Source organism: Schistocerca gregaria, chromosome 8, assembly GCF_023897955.1.
Source record: "Schistocerca gregaria isolate iqSchGreg1 chromosome 8, iqSchGreg1.2, whole genome shotgun sequence".
NCBI classification, from domain to species: Eukaryota; Metazoa; Arthropoda; class Insecta; order Orthoptera; family Acrididae; genus Schistocerca; species Schistocerca gregaria.
Window position 1 is genome coordinate 504,882,995 of NC_064927.1, and position 22,363 is coordinate 504,905,357.

Below are 22,363 nucleotides of genomic sequence, written 5' to 3' on the forward strand. Positions count from 1 at the left end.
CAACCTGTCTCCCATAGCCTCACCTTACTTTTTCCCCTTCTCTCGTCTGTTCACCAGCACTTCTTCGCCATCCACATCATGTACTGCTTTCTCCCCCCACCCCCATCACCATGTGCCCCTCCCCCCCCCCCTCTCTCTCTCTGTCTCACACACACACACACACACACACACACACACACACACACACATTCTTCATCTCCACATTACTTTCCTCGCCTCCCTCCCTTTCTCCCACTCTCTGTCTTGCATGTTCTAACCTCTGAATTACTTTTGTCTTGTTCCTTGCCTCAAGTGTCCTTCCGTCCCCCCTTCTCACTTCCATCTGTCCAGGCAACTACTCTCAATAATCTACAATCTATAATAACAAAGGAAGATCAGGGATTAACATCTTGTTGACATAGAGGCAGGCGGAATCCCCAGTCAGTCTCGTTGTGACTGAAAGAGTGAGTGTATTTGGATGCCTGTGTGTGAATAGTTTTCTGATATGTATTTCTGCGCATCAGTCTGCTAAAGGTAAGTGGTGACCTTTTCCTTATTTTATGTAAATTAATACATGAATCTATCATTGACCTCCTACTCGGATGTTTCCCCTTCCTCTGAGTCTCCCCTTCTCTTCAAAACAAGTGGATCCTTCTCAAACTGAGGTCTGACTGACCTGCACCTCCTTACTGGGGAGAGGATCTTTCAGTTTTCGAGGTTTCACTTTTTTCCCTTCCAGTTTAAATGTGCCTGTTGGCAGTACTTGGGAGTTTCACCTTCTGGAGGTAAGTACTGTGCAGCCATTCTGTTTCTTTGTAATATTATACAAAAAGTAATAGCTGTGTACAGAAATATTGAAGACTTAATTGTATTTATGGCTGACTCGTCTCCAAAAAAATATTAAAAAGTTCATATTCTGAAACAGTTAAATATAGGGCTGCAGGAAATAACAAGAAATGATAACAGTGAAACAGAAGAATACTGCAACTGGCAATTTGGTCTAGCTGTAGGTACAAAATGAGACAACAATAAAGTGCTACACGAAACCTTGCATACTTTGTTGGGCCAAGTGATTTTGGTCTTGTTTTATTTTTCTACAACAGATGTTGGTGAATGCCCGATGGTTTTTCATTCCTACTCTTAGGAAATACCTTGCACAAATCTTATCAAATGTAACTAACTTCCCAGTCTTTTGCCAAGTGGGTAGCATTACAACATAACTAATAATCATTTGACAAAAATACATACCTGAGATAGAGCTTTTGGTCCTCAAAGAAATAATACAATCCAAGGATACAAACAAGTAAGTTTGTTACAACAAGACCAAGAGTGCCAAGGCTACGGCGAGATTGTTTCCCAATTTCTCTCCTTAGAACTGTGTTGCTATAGCATGCCGTTATTGATAAGGCCAGAAATATAAGAATGCCTGAAACAGTTCAGGCTTCAGTTAAAATACCAAGTTACATGTTATTTAATGCTGTCATATGTCAAAAATTATTTATGAATAAACGTAAAATTTTATATTACAAAAATAGTTACATGGAGAAAGCATATACAGTGCACTAAAAAAAAAAAAAAAAAAAAAAAAAAAAAAAAAAAAAAAAAAAAAAAAAAAGGAAGAAGAAGAAGAAGAAGAAGAAGAAGAAGAAGTTACAATGAATATGAAATTTATCCACATCCACAGCTGAGGATGTTAATGCACACTTGTGTAGTGGTCCTTGACTCTGAGGTAGGACAGTTTCTATTCTTTGTGTTGGATGAAATTTTCACTTGCACAGTATTTGGCCGGCAAGGGGAGGAGAGGTGGTGGTGCAAATTTCCCGATTGCCAGTCTTTGTGCCAATGTCATGGATTAAATTTCAAGCCTTTCTGCAGTGTCTCATGAAGTGAGGACATGTGACACTGTAGACAATAATCCATCCATCATACGGAGAAGTAGAGTGTAGCGGCCCCCTTTTGTGCTATTCATGAGGAGTAGGCTATGTGCTGGCACTGGGTTCGACCGTCTACCTTCCTCTCATCCATCATGACACAAACCGAACACTACACTGTACAAATACTCATCACAGTCATCCACAAGACACGGATACATGCTTCACACTTTGTAACAGGTTGGAGGAAGGCAATGCACACCACCTCCACTAAGGGTTTTCCGTGAGTGGCAGTGACAGGTTTCCTACATCTGCTCAGCCCCTCATATCCGGAGTATGGGACTGTTTATTTAAGTACTGTTATATGAAATTTACTCAAAAAATTACATCCCACCAAATAACATACATATTAAAAAAACTAATACAAATAGCAGTGAATGCTTCTACTCTAATGTTATGTGCAATAAAATGTGTGTTCATTATTAGTCATTTTAAACCATCTGCAGGAACAAGACCTCCCTATACACTATGTGATCAAAAGTATCCGGAGACCTGGCTGAAAATGAATTACAAGTTCGTGGCACCCTCCACCAGTAATGCTGGAATTCTATATGGTGTTCGACCACCTTTAGCCTTGATGACAGCTTCCACTCTTGCAGGCTTACATTCAATCAGATACTCAAAGGTTTTCCTGGGGAATGGCAGCCCATTCTTCATTGACTGTTGCACTGAGGATAGGTATTGATGTCAATCGGTGAAGCCTGGCACGAAGTCGGCTTTCCAAAACATCCCAAAGGTGTCCTATAGGATTCAGGTCAGGACACTGTGCAGGCCAGTCCATTACAGGGATGTTATTGTTGTGTGACCACTCTGCCACAGACTGTGCATTATGAACCGGTGCACGATCATGTTGAAAGATGCAATCGCCATCCCCGAATTACTCTTCAACAATGGGAAGCAAGAAGGTGCTTAAAACATCATTGTAGGCCTGTGCTGTGATAGTACCACACAAAATGACAAGGGGTGCAAGCCCCCTACATGGAAAACACAAACACACCATAACGCCACTGCCTTCGAACTTTACTGTTGGCACTACACACACTGGCGGATGACGTTCACCGAGCATTCGCCATATCCCCACCCTTCCATCATATGGCCACATTATGTACAGTGATTCGTCACGCCACACTACGTTTTTCCACTGTTCAATCATCCAATGTTTACACTGCTTACACCAAGCAAAGCACCGTGTGGCTCATGAGCAGCTGCTTGATCATGAAAGCCAAGTTTTCTCACCTCCCACATAACTGTCATAGTACTTGCAGAGGATCCCGATGCAGTTTGGAATTCCTTTGTGATAGTCTGGATAGATGTCTCTCTATTACACATTACGACCCTCTTCAACTGTCGACTGTCCCTGTCAGTCAACAGATGAGGTTGGTCTGTATGTTTTTGTGCTGTATGTGTCCCTACGAATGTTTAGGAGTGTGGTAATCTCGCGTACAGACATACGACACAAGTGAGACCCAATCACCTGACCACGTTTGAAGTCCGCGAGTTCTGTGGAGCACCCCATTCTGCTCTCTCACGATGTCTAATGACTACTGAGGTCACTGATATGAAGTGCCTGGCACTAGGTAGCAGTGCAATGCACCTAATATGAAAAATGTATGTTTTGGGGTTGTCCGGATACTTTTGACCACATAGTGTATTTTTCAATGCATTACAGTCTCCAGTTAAATGCACTGAAATTGCTCCTGTCTGTTTTCTAATGTCATCTACCCACCATCCATTAAGTCATAGTCTCAGAGTTTTCATATCTCTTGCAATCCAATAAGGAGCTATCTTGGTCCTCTACCACACATTCCTGTGGATACACCATCTAATCAAAGCATCTGGAAACATATTAGTGGACGTTAGTAAAGTGTCTCTCCACTCTTCACCTTTACGGTGGCTCCAGCTCTGCAACACAATGTCTGAATGTCACTGGAAGGATGGCAGTCCATACTTCTCCAACAGCCGAAACCAGAGATAATGATGTTGGATGCTGAGGTCCACAGCGAAGTCAATGTTCCAACTCATCCCAAAGGAGTTTAACTGGAGTCAGGTAGGGACTCTGGGTAGACCAATCTATTTAAGGAATGTTGTTATCCACAAACAATTGCCTCACAGATACCGTTTTATGACAGAGTGCACTGCCATGTGCAGTGATACACACACTTATCGCCTCTGAACCATCCCGTTACTGTAAGCAGTACACAATGCTGCAAAATGTGTTCCTATCACATCAAATTAAGCATTTTCTTATGCACCATATCCTAAAAATGACTAACACCCCATACCGTACCACCACCTCCTCCATACTTCACTGCTGGTACTATGCATGATGGCAGGTAATAGTCTCCAGGTATTTATCAAATCAAAACCTTTCCATGGAATTGCCACAGGATGTGATGGTGATCACTCCAAATCATTTGTTTTCAGTCATCCTCTGTCCTGTGGCATTGCTCTTTACATCAACTCATGCAATGCTTAGCACTGACTACAGAAATGTGTAGCTTAAGAGGAGCTGCTCAACCTTTGTATCGTATTCCTTTAACTCCATACACAAAATCATTGTACTAGCTGGACTGCTGGTAGCACTTTGGAACTCACAAGTGATTTCCTCCTCTGATTTCATGTCATTTTTTTACAACCACCCTCTGCAATGCTTCAAAGTACATGTCCATCAGCACGAGGTCTCCCTGGCCTCGATTTAGCTGTGGTTGTTTCTTCTCATTTCCACTTCACAACCACCACAATAGCTGACTTAGACAGCTTTAGAAGAGCTGAAACATCCCTCATGAATTTGTTACTCAGGTGACGTCCAACAACTAATCCACATTCAAAGTCACCGAGCCATCCTGTCCGACCTACGCTGCTGTTAACTGCTTCTCTGCTGACAGCACATTCCTCCTACCACCTCTTATACTGGCAGGTCTGCCTCTTGTAACATCTACTATTCAATTCCACATTACATAGGGGTGTCCAGATACTTATGATCAAATTATGTGTATGTCCTGAAAGCCTCCATTTCATTTTCTTTAAATTCACCATTACACACTCCCCTCCTGTTTGTTCCCTGATACATCTGTGTGTTTTCTTGTTTCTCCCAGTAACTCCCAATGAGCATCTCTCTCCTCCAATCACTGAGCAACCCTCGCGTTTGTAACTTTTTTTTTTTTTCATTAAAAATCCATGTCACAGTGCCATCAATCAGAATTAGTAATACACAATGATTGTAAACTTTCATTTTCAGACACATTATCAAGCCTAGTTTTGACAAACTTTATGAAAAGTACTCCAGGTCAGTTCCACTCTTCTGTTTGTTACTCTCTCTGTTCATCTTTTCTATGTCTTCAGTGACTCTAAATAAAGAAAAGCCCCATTATAGCATTTATGACTTCTTTTATTAATTTGTATCACCCTATTTTTTGTACACTAGTTGTGCAGTGTTTTGTCTTATTAAAATTACCTTCAGGACTAGTTTAAAATCTACTCCATTAAGATACACGATTTATTGTTGAAGTTTATCTGCACAAGACATAAATAATTCAATGCCATCCCTGAACAAAGGTACTTCAGATATTCCATGAACATACACTCCTGGAAATGGAAAAAAGAACACACTGACACCGGTGCGTCAGACCCACCATACTTGCTCCGGACACTGCGAGAGGGCTGTACAAGCAATGATCACACGCACGGCACAGCGGACACACCAGGAACCGCGGTGTTGGCCGTCGAATGGCGCTAGCTGCGCAGCATTTGTGAACCGCCGCCGTCAGTGTCAGCCAGTTTGCCTTGGCATACAGAGCTCCATCGCAGTCTTTAACACTGGTAGCATGCCGCGACAGCGTGGACGTGAACCGTATGTTCAGTTGACGGACTTTGAGCGAGGGTGTATAGTGGGCATGCGGGAGGCCGGGTGGACGTACCGCCGAATTGCTCAACACGTGGGGCGTGAGGTCTCCACAGTACATCGATGTTGTCACCAGTGGTCGGTGGAAGGTGCACGTGCCCGTCGGCCTGGGACCGGACCGCAGCAACGCACGGATGCACGCCAAGACCGTAGGATCCTACGCAGTGCCGTAGGGGACCGCACCGCCACTTCCCAGCAAATTAGGGACACTGTTGCTCCTGGGGTATCAGCGAGGACCATTCGCAACCGTCTCCATGAAGCTGGGCTACGGTCCCTCACACCATTAGGCCGTCTTCCGCTCACGCCCCAACATCGTGCAGCCCGCCTCCAGTGGTGTCGCGACAGGCGTGAATGGAGGGACGAGTGGAGACGTGTCATCTTCAGCGATGAGAGTCGCTTCTGCCTTGGTGCCAATGATGGTCGTATGCGTGTTTGGCGCCGTGCAGGTGAGCGCCACAATCAGGACTGCTTACGACCGAGGCACACAGGTCCAACACCCGGCATCATGGTGTGGGGAGCGATCTCCTACACTGGCCATACACCTCTGGTGATCGTCGAGGGGACACTGAATAGTGCACGGTACATCCAAACCGTCATCGAACCCATCGTTGCACCATTCCTAGACCGGCAAGGGAACTTGCTGTTCCAACAGGACAAAGCACGTCCGCATGTATCCCGTGCCACCCACGTGCTCTAAAAGGTGTAAGTCAGCTACCCTGGCCAGCAAGATTTCCGGATCTGTCCCCCATTGAGCATGTTTGGGACTGGATGAAGCGTCGTCTCACGCGGTCTGCACGTCCAGCACGAACGCTGGTCCAACTGAGGCGCCAGGTGGAAATGGCATGGCAAGCCGTTCCATAGGACTACATCCAGCATCTCTACGATCGTCTCCATGGGAGAATAGCAGCCTGCATTGCTGCGAAAGGTGGATATACACTGTACTAGTGCCGACATTGTGCATGCTCTGTTGCCTGTGTCTATGTGCCTGTGGTTCTGTCAGTGTGATCATGTGATGTATCTGATCCCAGGAATGTGTCAATAAAGTTTCCCCTTCCTGGGACAATGAATTCACGGTGTTCTTATTTCAATTTCCAGGAGTGTATATTCCTCAATTTTCCCAGTTATGGAAGTGAAAACATCCTTTAGGACTGACAATTGTAGTGTTAGTGATATAGACTCTCTTTGCTTGAATACTCTGTCAATATTGACCTTACCACTACCACGAGGTATAACAGAGACTGTAAAACCGACAACATACACATTTTTCAATATACTAGTATAAGTTAATTTAACACCTTGGGTCTCACAGAATGTTAGTCTACATTTTTTGAAGCCAAGTCACAAGCTTTCTCAGAATCTAAGAATTCCAGAAAAAGTGCTAATACACAGTCACTATACATTCCATTAATTCGTTCACAACTTGCAAATAGTCCATTGTGCTTTATCCATTCCTAAAGCCATCTCATTCCTTTGTCTCATTAAGATATGATGTTTTCTCTATAAAGTCTCTGTTAATTTTAGCGTATTTTGTTTGCCTTCTTTCTTGTTAAGTAGAATAAAGACACTATCTCAGTTTCAGGAATTGTCTTCTCTGCAGACATTCTGTAAATAATTTCATAAGTTTCTTTCATATTTCTTTGACTGAATGTAATTACTTATATTGGAACATTGTCTCCTGGTACCTTTCCTTTCTCCATACTTCCAGTAGCTTTTTACTTTCCAGTCAGTATTACTTCTTCAATATCATTATTTGATAAATGCGCTTCTGATTCACCTCTTCGACCACAGAATTTTTTTCCAATCTGCAAATATGGGCACAACGTTCTCTCTACTGTTAAATACTGCATCATCATTCATCTAAATGATAAACTGGTGTCTACACATCACAGCTTTCTCTTTTATAATTTTTTGGAGTTTTCCTGGCTTACTTACTGTGGACACTTCCAACACTTGCACAAGTGATTACTGCATAGCAATCTGTGTGTGCATGAGAAGTAATCATGTGTCCGCCACTTGCATGAATGGTCACAGCCAAAATGTGGCAAGCCACTAACTCTAGCATCTAGCTGCTCGACATGATGTGCACCACAACAAAAATGTTTTCAACAGCTGCTTCACTACATGGACCAATTGGATATTCTCTTCCAGCACAAGTTTCTCTGAACTATGCAGGCTGTTCCTTCTCGAACTACTCTTCTCCCCCCCCCCCCCCTCCCAACTTCTCTCTCTCTCTCTCTCTCTCTCTCTCTCTCTCTCTCTCTCTCCCCCCCCCCCCCCCCCCCCCCCCCCAGGCCTCTGACCCCATTTCCCCAGCTCACAGCCATTCCCCTTATTCTTTCCCCTGTCTCCCTCTTCACCATCACCTTTCCCTCTCCTCCCCTCTCTATTTCCCTTACATGCACTACCCTCAGAGCGCTTTTTGTCATTTCGTGCAGGCTCCGAGTCACCTGGCGAATGACCTGCCTCACACTACCTGCTACCCCGTCCTTACCTCATGCATCCTTCCCTACCCACTTTCCACCTCCACCTATGCAGACAACTACTTTCGATAATCAATATTCAATAATCAGCATCGCTGCTACCACAAGTGTGTATTTTTGGGTGCCTCTAAGGTTGTGTGTGATTGTGGGTACTCTTACTAGAAAAAGAGCACTGCTCAAAAGCTAGTATTAATTATTTTCTATTACGTTTCTGAGCACCGTACACCATTCCTCTATATGTAAGTGCCTGTCTTCCCCTTGTATTGCATCTTTTACAGTGGATAAAATATGAAGATACCTGGCAGTAAACTAGGAAGCATGTAGTTCACAAGGATAGTAAACAAAACAACGAAGTGGCAGTAGTTAGTTTACAGTACATAAATTAACACTAGCCTCAAGCTCTGAATGGAAAAAAGGGGGGAGGGGGGCGATGCCTACAGTCTGATGGAACACTTAGTGGTTGATCTCAAGCCTGTGGATAATTACTACATCCCCATTCATAGCAAGCATCTCAATTTGATAGCATATAGATTTTCTTCTAAACTTTTCTAATCCTTTCACTGCCAAACAGAATTTATATTCTCTTGTTCATCTTTTCAACATTACAATAAATTCCACTGGCAAAAAAGTCTTCATTAACACTATTTTCAGTATATTTACACACACAAAATGCTTATCATAATGACAGAAACATTCTATATGTGAATACAAACACAATGACATGATCAATAAAATTTCAACGTATAATGTTTTATCGGCAGTCCAAGCATTACCTGCTCGATGATCATATAATCCTTTTGCGCAGAGTATCAGGACAAATGGAATGTATTTTTGTAGAATGGATAGGAACTCTCTTGTTTCTGGACTCTGTCGCAATATTTCAGCAGGCCCTGGAAAAAAATGGGGGAGGGGGGGTTAATGTAGGAGAAATTTTTCCAATCTTATGAATCTAATGTGACAATACAGCAAATGAAGACAGTTTTAAAAATACAATAATGCATCAACAAAGAAGCCCAGTTCATAATTTATTACTATAAACAATGAAGACCCCCCGTGAACCATGGACCTTGGTGTTGGTGGGGAGGCTTGCATGCCTCATCGATACAGATGGTGGTACCATAGGTGCAACTACAATGGAGGGGTATCTGTTGAGAGGCCAGACAAACGTGTGGTTCCTGAAGAGGGACAGCAGCCTATTTGCAGGGGCAACAGTCTGGATGATTGACTCACCTGGCCTTGTAATATCAACCAAAGCAGCTTTGCTGTGCAGCTTTACTGTATGGTTATTCCGGAGGTAAAATAGTCTCCCCATTTGGATCTCCGGAAAGGGACTACTCAAGAGGACATCGTTATCAGGAGAAAGAAAACTGGTGTACTACAAATCGGAGCGTGGAATGTCAGATCCCTTAATGAACAGCATAGTGAACGCATTATTGTAGCCAAGATAGACACAAAGCCCTGGTGTACCACAGTAGTACAAGTTTATATGCCAACTAGCTCCGCAGATGAAGATATTGGAGAAATGTATGATGCAATGAAAGAAATTATTCAGGTAGTCAGGGGAGATGAAAATTTAATAGTCATGGGTGTCTGGAATACCAGAGTAGGAAAAGTGAGAAAAGGAAATATAGTCGGTGAATATGGATTGAGGATAAGGAACAAAAGGGGAAGCTGCCTGGTAGAATTTTGCACAGAGCACAACTTAATCATAGCTAACACTTGGTTCAAGAATCATAAAAGAAGGTTGTATACATGGAAGAGGCCTGGAGGTGGACATTGGCCACAATCTATTGGTTATGAACTGTAGATTAAAACTGAAGAAACTGCAAAAAGGTGTGAATTTACGGAGATGGGACCTGGATAAACTGACAGAACCAGATGCTGAAGAGTGCTTCAGAGAGAGCATTAGGAAATGATTGACAAGAACAGGGGAAAGAAAGACAGTATAAGAAGAATGGGTAGCCTTCAGAGATGAATTAGTGAAGGCAGCAGAGGATCAAGTACGTAAAAAAACAAGGGTCAGTAGAAATCCTTGGGTAAAAGAATAGATACTGAATTTCATTGATGAAAGGAGGGAATATAAAACGCAGTACATGAAGCAGGTGAAAAGGAATACAAATGTCTCAAAAATGAGATCGACGGGAAGTGCAAAATGGCTAAGCAGGGATGGCTAGAGGACAAATGTAAGGATGTAGAGGCTTATCTCACTAGGGATATGATAGATACGGCTTACAGGAAAATTAAAGAGACGTTTGGAGAAAAGAGAACCACTTGTAGAATATCAAGAGCTCAGATGGAAACCCAGTTCTAAGCAAAGGAAGGAAAGCAGAAAGGTGGAAGGAGTATATAGAGGGTCTACACAAGGGCGATGTACTTGAGGACAATATTATGGAAATGGAAGAGGATGTAGATGAAGATGAAATGGGAGATACGATACTGCGTGAAGAGTTTGACAGAGCACTGAAAGACCTGAGTCGAAACAAGGCCCCTGGAGTAGACAACATTCCATTAGAACTACTGACAGCCTCGGGAGAGCCAGTCCTGACAAAACTCTACCATCTGGTGAGCAAGATGTATGAGACAGGCGAAATACCCTCAGACTTCAAGAAGAATATAATAATTCCAATCCCAAAGAAAGCAGGTGTTGACAGATGTGATAATTACCAAACAATCAGTTTAATAAGCTACAGCTGCAAAATACTAACACGAATTCTTTATTGATTGGCAAGTCCATGGAGTGCTGTGTGCCCAACGACCATATATGTTAAATTAAAAGGAAGGTCAGTGTTGGTCGTAATATTGATGTTTTATTAATAGCAGAATCGATTTTCGATCACATAGTGATCATCTTCGGTGCTGGAAGTTAATATTTTATAACTTTTTAACATAGCGATCAGTGAGTAAAAATAAAAACCACAAATACACCTGAGTATAAACCAACTGGTGGAAAGAACATACCTGTACACATTAAACTCAGGCACTGGTATCAAGTTATCAATAACCAAAACTGAGAAGCGATTTCTATAAGTGAAGCCGCTGTTTATATCACCTATACAGCAGACCTCGGTGTGACAGTCTTGGAACGCCCTCTATGTGGCGTGTGTCACGTGAAGACTTAACAATTCTTTATTTGCCAAGAGATTACCACCAAATACCAACTTGCACTTACAAATCATTAATTGAATATTTCAATTTTAAAACTATACATTAAAAAACACATAGCAAGAAAAAGACAGGGGGGTTATGCACATCTTGCCAACATATGCTGGCATGTTATTTTCAAACAACTTAAAAAACATGTCAGAATAAAAACCAAGAGAGTAAGTTATATTGTGTAAGATAACAGGACTAGAAAAGAAGAAAAATACACAAATAACGTAACATCAAATATAACAGAATTTGTTATAACACAGTAACTGCCAACTGGCATAGGGAGTCAGAGATATAAGGTTCTTAATTTACGTAAAATATTACATTGAAACCAATAAGTCAAATACATAAATGTAATTATACCATGTATGTCACAATATAGCATTTCAAAATACCATGAAACTCATTACGTGTTATAAATATTTTTTTTTCTAAATGTGCAGATTAAAAATTTTTTATCGTATTTAACGACGTGATGAAACACACATCTCATTTATCCCGTTGGAACATGAGAGCACTTTATATACATTAAAAAGTCATCATAATTATGAAAGCACAATGTTTTAAAAGCAAATTGTGGATGCAGAGATCGTATAGCGCATTCATGAGTGAAAACTACTGTTACAAATTACAAAGAATAAATTATATGTTGGATAGAGACAAAATACACTAGCTTAGTAGATACCTCCACTATCACACCTATTATTTATAGAAAAATTTATCATATGATACAAACAGAACTTCGGTATAAGGGAACAGTGTTCTCTTTAAAGCATAAAAGCAATGTCCCAAATAAATACATTGCACTCAAGTTATATTCTGTTTTTGCACAAGCACTGGGTCAGAACCTATCATACCTCTACAGTTGATAGAACAGAAATGAAAACTGTCAAGCAAATGGTTTTTGATACTCATATAAAGGAGATAATTTTATTACATGTCTTATAGCAGCAGTGGGACCCCTTATAACATAAAAGCTAATTTAAAATATAAGACTTACCAAGCGGGAAAGCGCCGGTAGATAGGCACAATGAATAAAACACACAAACACACACACAGAATTTCGAGCTTTCGCAACCAGCGGCTGCTTCGTCAGGAAAGAGGGAAGGAAAAGGAAAGATGAAAGGATGTGGGTTTTAAGGGAGAGGGTAAGGAGTCATTCCAATCCCGGGAGCGGAAAGACTTACCTTAGGGGGAAAAAAGGATAGGTACATACTCGCACGCGCGCGCGCCACACACACACACACACACACACACACACACACACACACACACACACACACACACACACACACATCCATCCATACATACACAGACACAAACAGACATATTTAAAGGCAAAGAGTATGGGCAGAGATGTAAGTCAAGGCGGAAGTGTGGAGGCAAAGATGATGTTGAATGACAGGTAAGGTATGAGTGGCGGCAACTTGAAATTAGCGGAGATTGAGGCCTGGTGGATAACGAGAAGAGAGGATATATTGAAGGGCAAGTTCCCATCTCCGGAGTTCGGATAGGTTGGTGTTGGTGGGAAGTATCCAGATAACTCGGACGGTGTAACACTGTGCCAAGATATGCTGGGCGTGCACCAAGGTATGTCCTATGCACCCTCCCACCACCACCTACTCCAGTCCTGTAACCCGGAAGGTGTACACAATCAAAGGCAGAGCCACGTGTGAAAGCACCCACGTGATTTACCAACTGACCTGCCTACACTGTGATGCTTTCTATGTGGGAATGACCAGCAACAAACTGTCCATTCGCATGAATGGACACAGACAGACAGTGTTTGTTGGTAATGAGGATCACCCTGTGGCTGAACATGCCTTGGTGCACGGCCAGCACATCTTGGCACAGTGTTACACCTTTCGGGTTATCTGGATACTTCCCACTAACACCAACCTATCCGAACTACGGTGATGGGAACTTGCCCTTCAATATATCCTCTCTTCTCGTTATCCACCAGGCCTCAATCTCCGCTAATTTCAAGTTGCCGCCACTCAGACCTCACCTGTCTTTCAACAACATCTTTGCCTCCACACTTCCACCTTGACTTACATCTCTGCCCATACTCTTTGCCTTTAAATATGTCTGCTTGTGTGTGTGTGTGTGTGTGTGTGTGTGTGCGCGAGTATATACCTATCCTTTTTTCCCCTAAGGTAAGTCTTTCCTCTCCCGGGATTGGAATGACTCCTTACCCTCTCTCTTAAAACCCACATCGTTTCATCTTTCCTTTTCCTTCTCTCTTTCCTGACGAAGCAGCCGCTGGTTGCGGAAGCTCGAAATTCTGTGTGTGTGTTTGTGTGTTTTATTCATTGTGCCTATCTACCGGCACTTTCCCACTTGGTAAGTCTTGGAATCTTTGTTTTTAATATATTTTTCCAATGTGGAAGTTTCTTTCTTATATATATATATATAGCAATTACAATGTTGTGACAAACTAGCAATATAAATAATTACATAAAAGCAGTGAGGGTTTGATCCTTTGTCTATTGGGAAACCATATAGATTGTCATAACCGAACGCTTAGTGTGTTGTGTGCATGGATTTTTGTTAGAGACCTGTTATGACTGTCGTACCGTATGTTATGACTGCCGTACCGTAGGTGCAACCACAACTGAGGGGTATCTGTTGAGAGGCCAGAAAACACACTTCCCTGGGGCACACCTGAAATTAATTTTACGTCTGGCGATGATTCTCTATCTGAGATAACATGCTGTGTCCCCCCTACCAAAATGTCCTCAATCCAGTCACAAATTTTACTTGATACCCCATCAGATCAAACTTTTGAAAATAAGCACAGGTGTGGTAATGAATCAAATGCTTTTCAGAAACCAAGAAATACTACATCTACCTGACTGCCTTGATTCAAAGTTTTCAGTACATCATGTGAGAAAAATATGAGTTGGGTTTCACATGATTGATGTTTTTGGAATACATGCTGGTTGGCATTAACGAGGACATTCTGTTCAAAATAACTCACTTTGTTTGAGCTTAGATTATGTTCTAAGATTGGTACAACAAACCGATGTCAAGGACGTTGGATAGCAATTGACTTCTTCTACCCTTTTTGTAGACGGGTGTGACCTGTGCTTTCTTCCAACTACTGAGAACTGTTTTTTGTTTGAGGTATCTACGATATAGTACAGTTAGAAGAGGGACTAAGTCGGCAATAAATTCAGTATAGAAGCTGATAGAGATTCCATCGAACTCTGGAGCTTTTTTTCAATATTTGCAATTTCAGCTCTTTCTCAATACCACTGACACTAATACTGACTTCACTAATCTTTTCAGCAGTATGAGGATTAAATTGGAACAATACGCCAAGACTTTTCTTTGTAAAGGAACATTTGAAAGCAGAATTAAGCATTTCAGCTTATGCTTTGCTATCTTCAATTTCAGTTACTGTCTCATTCCCTAGGGATTGGACATTGACTTTGGAGCCGCCAATAGTCTTTACATATGACTAGACTTTCTTTTTATATTATAACTTGAAGATACGGCTCTTCGGTTGTACAGGTAAAAAATTTTCAATTGCAACTGAAGAGCTGTATTTTCAAGTTATATTATAAATTTCGTCTACGGTTGCTGCATTATCGGCCATGTTCAAAACTAGAATTTCTTTCAGTTTTGTGGCTTCATACGTTGCTCTCTTGACAGCCAAACGTGTTTTACTCAGCCTCTCTCTGTCTATAATCCTATGCTTTGTTTTACATTTATTATGCAACGGTCTCTGTTTCTTTACATTGGCTGTATACCATGAAGGGTCTCCCCCCCATTATGAACTGTTTTACTGGGTTTTATCTACAAAGTGAATGGTCAATTGTTCATTTAAACCTGAGCCATAGTTCCTCTACATGCTCCTGCCCTGTGCTCAAAGTTTCAATTTTATCATTAAGATATGACCCTACTGATTTTTTATCGAGTTTACTGTAGTATCTTTCTGCTTGTTTTAGTTATCCTTTGTACTTTGGTAATCACCGTTTTCACAACCACTACACGATCACTGATACCAGTTTCAATGTGGACATCCTCAAAGATGTCAGGTCTCTTTGTTGCCATTACAGCCAATATATTTCCATCATGAGTGGGGTTCTGAAATATCTGTTCTGAGTAGTTTCCTCAGAAGGCATTTAGTAATGTTTCACAGCATGTCTTATCACATCTACCACTAACAAAACTTTAATTTTCTCAATGGATTGATGGATGATTAAAATCTCCACCAATCATTAGAGTATGATTGGGGATCTTACATACAAGTGAACTGTGTTTTTACCCAAGTTTTTGGTTATATCACGAGATGAGTCTGGTGGGTGATAAAAAAACCCAATTACCATTTTATGCCCATCCCTGATACTGAGTCTTCCCCAAACAATCTCACATGCAACTTCAATTTCTGTCTCAGTGGATCTGAGTTTCTTGTCTACTGTGACAAGTACACTACCTCCATTTTCCATTAGCCTATCCGTTCACTATATACTTAAATTTTTCCCAAAAATATCACTGCTATCAGGTTTCAACCAGCTTTCTGTACCTAGTATGAAAAATGGAAAAGCTTCTGGACATTACACAGGAAATGATCAGAACTGCAGGGCCTGTCAGAATTCAGTGGGTGCACTGAATGAGGATAGCATGGATATATGGAAAGATTCCCGACAGTTGGACAAAGGGAGTAATTGCACCTATCCTTAAGAAGGGTAACAAGCACTCTTTGAGAATCACTGAGGAACAACACTACTGTGCCCCAGCATGAAGATTTATGAAAAAGTAATTATACAGAAAATCACGACAAGATAGCACCACAGGTAAGAGAAGAATAACAAGGATTTCAACCTGCGAGATCAACTACAGATGCCACATTTACAGACAAACAGGATGTAGAAAAGAAACGAGAGTTATATTGAAGCTGCATTCATAGATATAAAAAAGACTTATGAGACTGTAAGGAAGGGAAGAGATCCGGGTAGGTCTGAACAGACTGGAACTGACAAAAGAAATGCAACTGAGAATCAGAAATATGTACAAAAATGCCTAAACTGTGTTATAATAGACAGCAAAAAATCATAATGGTTTATAACAGACACAGGGGCTTAGCAGGGAAGCGTGCTCTCATCAGTGCTTTTTAGTATAGTCATGGACAACATCATAAGGAAAATTTATGAAGGGTCAACAGCAGACAATATGAAAATCGTAGCATATGCCCGAAATATGATTTGGGGAGAAAATTAGCAGAAATTGGAAGAACAACTGGCAGAGAGTAATTGAAAATGCAAGCATGGAAATAAGCCCACAAAAAGTGAAGTAACGAAAATTGGCAGGAAAACAGAAAACTGAATGATTAAGTTGCAATGGAAAAACTAGTAAAGATGTAGATGCTTTAAGTATCTAGAAAGTAAATTAACCATGAATGGAAAGCTCAGGAATGAAATTTCAGAGAGAATAGAAAACAGTTCAAAATTTTATTAGTGTGTATTGGGCTTAATTAGAAATTGGAAAGGAACTGCCAAAGCAAATATATGATATACAAGTTGTACTGACCTATGGATCAGAATGCTGGACTATGAATAAAATATGGCAAATGCTCAAAACAGGTACTAGATTGGAGCCCACTTTACCATAAAAGACCCAGGGCAAGACCACTGGACAGATGGGACAGAGAGTCAAGAGGGGCAGCTGGATTAAAATGGCCACAGGAAACTAAAAATCAGCAGAAATGGAAGGACCTGCAGGGATTCTCTGTTGCTTGCCAATTCGAGGTGGTCATACCATCAAATTATTGAACTAGCTGATGATGGGACGAATTATTTACTGTGATGAGAGACATTTAGTGTAACACTGGTTGGAAGATGTTAGTTTTATTTTTGGAGACCAAACAATGTGTTTCTACTCAAGAATGAAATTGTGCACACACTGACAGCTACTGTTTAACATTACAATCTTATTTATTTTTGTGCTGCATAGCATATCATGTCATTGTTACATCAATCACATTCTGCTCCATCATATTAAATATTTATCACTGCTGTCGCCAACATGCGAAGTAGAAGCATGGATAGCCATTTTTAAAGTTCTTCCAGTCATTATTGCTCCCAAACTAAAGTAGCTTTCAACCAAACATAATTCAAAAGTGCTCCACATATTGAGGACTGTGCATTTTACAGTACAGTGGCAACACAAAAAGTGAGCACATTTATTTTCCACTTAGCTAAAAGAACACTCACCTTCATCAATATTATTATTATTATTATTGTTGTTGTTGTTGTTATTTCCACTATTTATGTGGGTGTGGACATGGCCACCAGTCTCTGGGATGTTCTGTTCACTGCCAATATGACTTGCATTTGGGGTACCTACATCAATGGAAATTGCAATACTATCTGTTGAGTTCGTGGGATCATTTTGTACTACTGGCTGTGGTCTTTGCTGAATAGCACTGACTCCTTCACCATTATCACCAGGACCATGGAGCCATGATGACAGGCCACCTTCTTGAGCTGTACGTGTCAGCTCAGCATATACAGAACGCAAGTTTTCTCGGATAAGTCGAGGTGTACTTGTTGTGGCCCCTGTAAAAGAAAACATACGATCTCATCACAATCAAATGAACATAAAAATACATACAGTAAGAACACAAAATTTCTGGTGATATTATCTTGGCATAGTAAAACAGTTTCCCTACTTATGATCCACTGCTAAATTCTCTTTGGATGTTTTAAAGCCTCACAGTCAGTTATAGCCCTTTTTGTGTTAACTACTACTCCAAGAATAATTCTCATAAGTTGAGATCAATGTGTGTTGTACTTCTCGGGTAAGTAGGGCTGTCCTGTAGATCAATGGTTCCCAACTGTCTCGAAACTATTACTTCCATGTGCAATCAGATGTTAGCTATTCACCCCCCCCCCCCCCCCCTCCAACCATTCTCAACATCATAAATAATAAAGAAGGCTGTATACATGGAAGAAGCCTGGAGATACTGACAGGTTTCAGATAGATTATATAATGGTACAACAGAGATTTAGGAACCAGGTTTTAAATTGTAAGACATTTCCAGGGGCAGATGTGGACTCTGACCACAATCTGTTGGTTATGACCTGTAAATTAAAACTGAAGAAACTGCAAAAAGGTGGGAATGTAAGGAGATGAGACCTGGATAAACTAAAAGATTCAGAGGTTGTACGGAGTTTCAAGGAGAGCATAAAGGAGCAATTGACAGGAATGGGGGAAAGAAATACAATAGAAGAAGAATGGGTAGCTTTGAGGGATGAAGTAGTGAAGGCAGCAGAGGATCAAGTAGGTAAAAAGACGAGGGTTAGTAGAAATCCTTGGGTAACAGAAGAAATATTGAATATAATTGATGAAAGGAGAAAATATAAAAATGCAGTCAATGAAGCAGCCAAAAAGGAATACAAACGTCTCAAAAATGACATCCACAGGAAGTGCAAAATGGCTAAGCAGGGATGGCTAGAGGACAAATGTAAGGATGTAGAGGCTTGTCTCACTAGGGGTTAGATAGATACTGCCTACAGGAAAATTAAAGAGACCTTTGGAGCGAAGAGAGCCACGTGTATGAATATCAAGAGCTCAGATGGAAACCCAGTTCTAAGCAAAGAAGGGAAAGCAGAACGGTGGAAGGAGTATATAGAGGGTCTATACAAGGGCGATGTACTTGAGGACAATATTATGGAAATGGAAGAGGATGTAGATGAAGATGGAATGGGGGATACGATACTGCGTGAAGAGTTTGATAAGAGCACTGAAAGACCTGAGTCAAAACAAGGCCCCCGGAGTAGACAACATTCCATTGGAACTACTGATGGCCTTGGGAGCGCCAATCCTGACAAAACTCTACCATCTGGTGAGCAAGATGTATGAGACAGGTGAAATACCATCAGACTTCAAGAAGAATATAATAATTCCAATCCCAAAGAAAGCAAGTGTTGACAGATGTGAAAATTACCGAACTATCAGTTTAACAAGTCACAGCTACAAAATACTAACGCGAGTTCTTTACAGATGAATGGAAAAACTAGTAGAAGCCGACCTCGGGGAAGATCAGTTTGGATTCCGTAGAAATGCTGGAACACGTGAGGCAATACTGACCCTATGACTTATCTTAGAAGCTGGATTAAGGAAGGGCAAACCTACGTTTCTAGCATTTGTAGACTTAGAGAAAGCTTTTGACAATGTTGACTGGAATACACTCTTTCAAATTCTGAAGGTGGCAGGGGTAAAATACAGGGAGCGAAAGGCTATTTACAATTTGTACAGAAACCAGATGGCAGTCATAAGAGTCGAGGGGCGTGAAAGGGAAGCAGTGGTGGGGAAGGGAGTGAGACAGGGCTGCAGTCTATCCCCGATGTTATTCAATCTGTATATTGAGCAAGCTGTGAAGGAAACAAAAGAAAAATTCGGAGTAGGTATTAAAGTCCATGGAGAAGAAATAAAAACTTTGAGGTTCGCCGATGACATCATAATTCTGTCAGAGTCAGCAAAGGACTTGGATGAGCAGTTGAACGGAATGGATAGTGTCTTGAAAGGAGAATATAAGATGACCATCAACAAAAGCAAAACGAGGATAATGGAATGTAGTCCAAATAAGTCGGGTGATGCTGAGGGAATTAGATTAGGAAGTGAGACACTTAAAGTAATAAAGGAGTTTTGCTATTTGGGGAGCAAAATAACTGATGATGGTCGAAGTAGAGAGGATATAAAATGCAGACTGGCAATGGCAAGAAAAGCGTTTTTGAAGAAGAGAAGTTTGTTAACATTGAGTATAGATTTAAGTGTCAGGAAGTCATTTCTGAAAGTATTTGTATGGAGTGTAGCCATGTATGGAAGTGAATCATGGACTATAAATAGTTTGGACAAGAAGAGAATAGAAGCTTTCGAAATGTGGTGCTACAGAAGAATGCTGAAGATTAGATGGGTAGATCACATAACTAATGAGAAAGTATTGAATCGGATTGGGGAGAAGAGAAGTTTGTGGCACAACTTGACCAGAGGAAGGGATCGGTTGGTAGGATATGTTCTGAGGCATCAAGGGATCACCAATTTAGTATTGGAGGGCAGCGTGGAGGGTAAAAATCGTAGAGGGAGACCAAGAGATGACTACACTAAGCAGATTCAGAAGGATGTAGGTTGCAGTAGGTACTGGGAGATGATGAAGCTTGCACAGGATAGAGTAGCATGGAGAGCTGCATCAAACCAGTTTCAGGACTGAAGACCACAACAACAACAACAACGACAAATAATACCATTTTTGTAGGTGTCTCACTAAACCATGAACTAAAGAGTCATTTAGAGAACTGGTGCTGCTTACTTAAAACAATAATTTTTACGTGCAATGCTGAAGCAATTCTCAGTGCATTGCAACTGCTACCTACAACTCCTCCTCAGAAAAGTATCCATACTGAGGGTAGAATTCCTCTGTACCACTCAGAGACCCAACGGCACAGCCTTTCAAACTGTGCCAAGTTCAGATGTGTACACTATACTTATTGTTGTAAATCACTTAACTGCTGGATTCCTGAACTAGCAGAAATTGGAAGAATTCGAGCCACCAATACTTTGTATCTGACCACTCTCAATAATAATAATAATAATAATAATAATAATAATACTGTCTAGGTCCTACAGCAGTGAAGTAGCATTACATGTTGTATCATGTTACCAGATAAGTTTACCATTGCAAAGCAAATAATGAAACAATTTATTGTCTACTGCAGGAACTACCTACAACTCAGTGAAGACATTTTAATGAGATATTTAAGAATATGTGATATACGTGTTTCAATTTTACTGTCATAAATGGATCGTACAAACTATACGGTATTTGTAGTGGGTCAGTATATGAATAAGATGTCCATGCATTCATTTCACAAGGTATAAACTCAGCCACACTGTCACATGTTACTACTCGCATTTGAAATAAAAGAATGTAATTACTGGTAAATAATGGAGTCAGTACTACACTCTCAAGATCTGGTGATAATAGTAACAATCTTTTAAAAATAATTTAGTGTTGTGACTGAAACACAGTTGAGCCCTATTGTTTTTACCCCTAAAAAAATTTCATTTTACCCCTAGGTTAGGAACTACTGCTGTAAATGATGCAATACTTGCACTCACAGGACAAAGTACATACGGAAAAAGTATTAAATACAACCTGTTGTTGTTCTCTACACTTCACAACCTGCGTGTATGTGAACACACATCATCACTGGTATCTGAACCTAAATCTTGTGCTATAGCTTACAATCTGATTTTCTATAATCCCCTTTTCCCTATAAAAATTGCTGACAAAGCCATATTTCTGTGAACCCATCTACACAGCTAAGAAGAGCAGTAGGAAATGAATTACAGCAAACTGACGCTGAGAATTGCAAAGTGAGTCACATTTGGACATAAAATTATTAGAGTACATATGTTTATTCTAACCATTGATGTTGTGGACTAGAAGAAATGAGTCATATGAGTGTCGCAAACAGCCACAGAAATTGTACTGAGCTTGGGCAGCTGAGTTTCACGCCCTCAACTATAAGTGACAGTTGGTCAAGGTCAAGTCTCAGTAGTCTCATGCAGACACCGTAGTCTCAGATGCAATAATTTGTTTGGCCCCAGATAAGGAGGTACACCAATGTGCCATTCTGTTTGAGGACCCTTTGTTAGGAGAGGTTTTAAATAAGGGATAGTCACTTGATGTCTCCTGCAGTGTGGGCTGCTAATTAGAGGCCTGGAATGATGTCGCCACTGTTGACAGCATGCAGCCCCTAGCGCACGGAGGCTAACACATTGGGGAAAGAGGGGGTAGCTGCAGTACAGAAGAAGCCAACCAGGGTGACACGGAATAACATGTTGTCAGCAGCAGGAACAGCTAATGCCACTTCCTTTGTGCCCCTCTTGCGTTGAACAGCATGAGCAGGCGG

At 41.0% G+C, this 22,363-nt stretch overlaps 1 protein-coding gene across 2 annotated transcripts in view; it reads right to left on the reverse strand.

Moving 5' to 3' along the window:
• LOC126285002 (RING finger and transmembrane domain-containing protein 2) overlaps positions 1-22,363 on the reverse strand; it is a 93,328-nt gene that overhangs the window by 41,603 nt on the left and 29,362 nt on the right. For both annotated transcript variants that reach the window (XM_049984299.1, XM_049984300.1), the window contains exons 2-4: positions 17,660-18,004; positions 9,065-9,181; positions 1,228-1,405 (exon numbers count right to left, since the gene is read on the reverse strand). In XM_049984299.1, the coding sequence (XP_049840256.1) occupies positions 1,228-1,405; positions 9,065-9,181; positions 17,660-18,004 (640 nt within the window). The remainder of the gene's footprint in view (positions 1-1,227; positions 1,406-9,064; positions 9,182-17,659; positions 18,005-22,363) is intronic.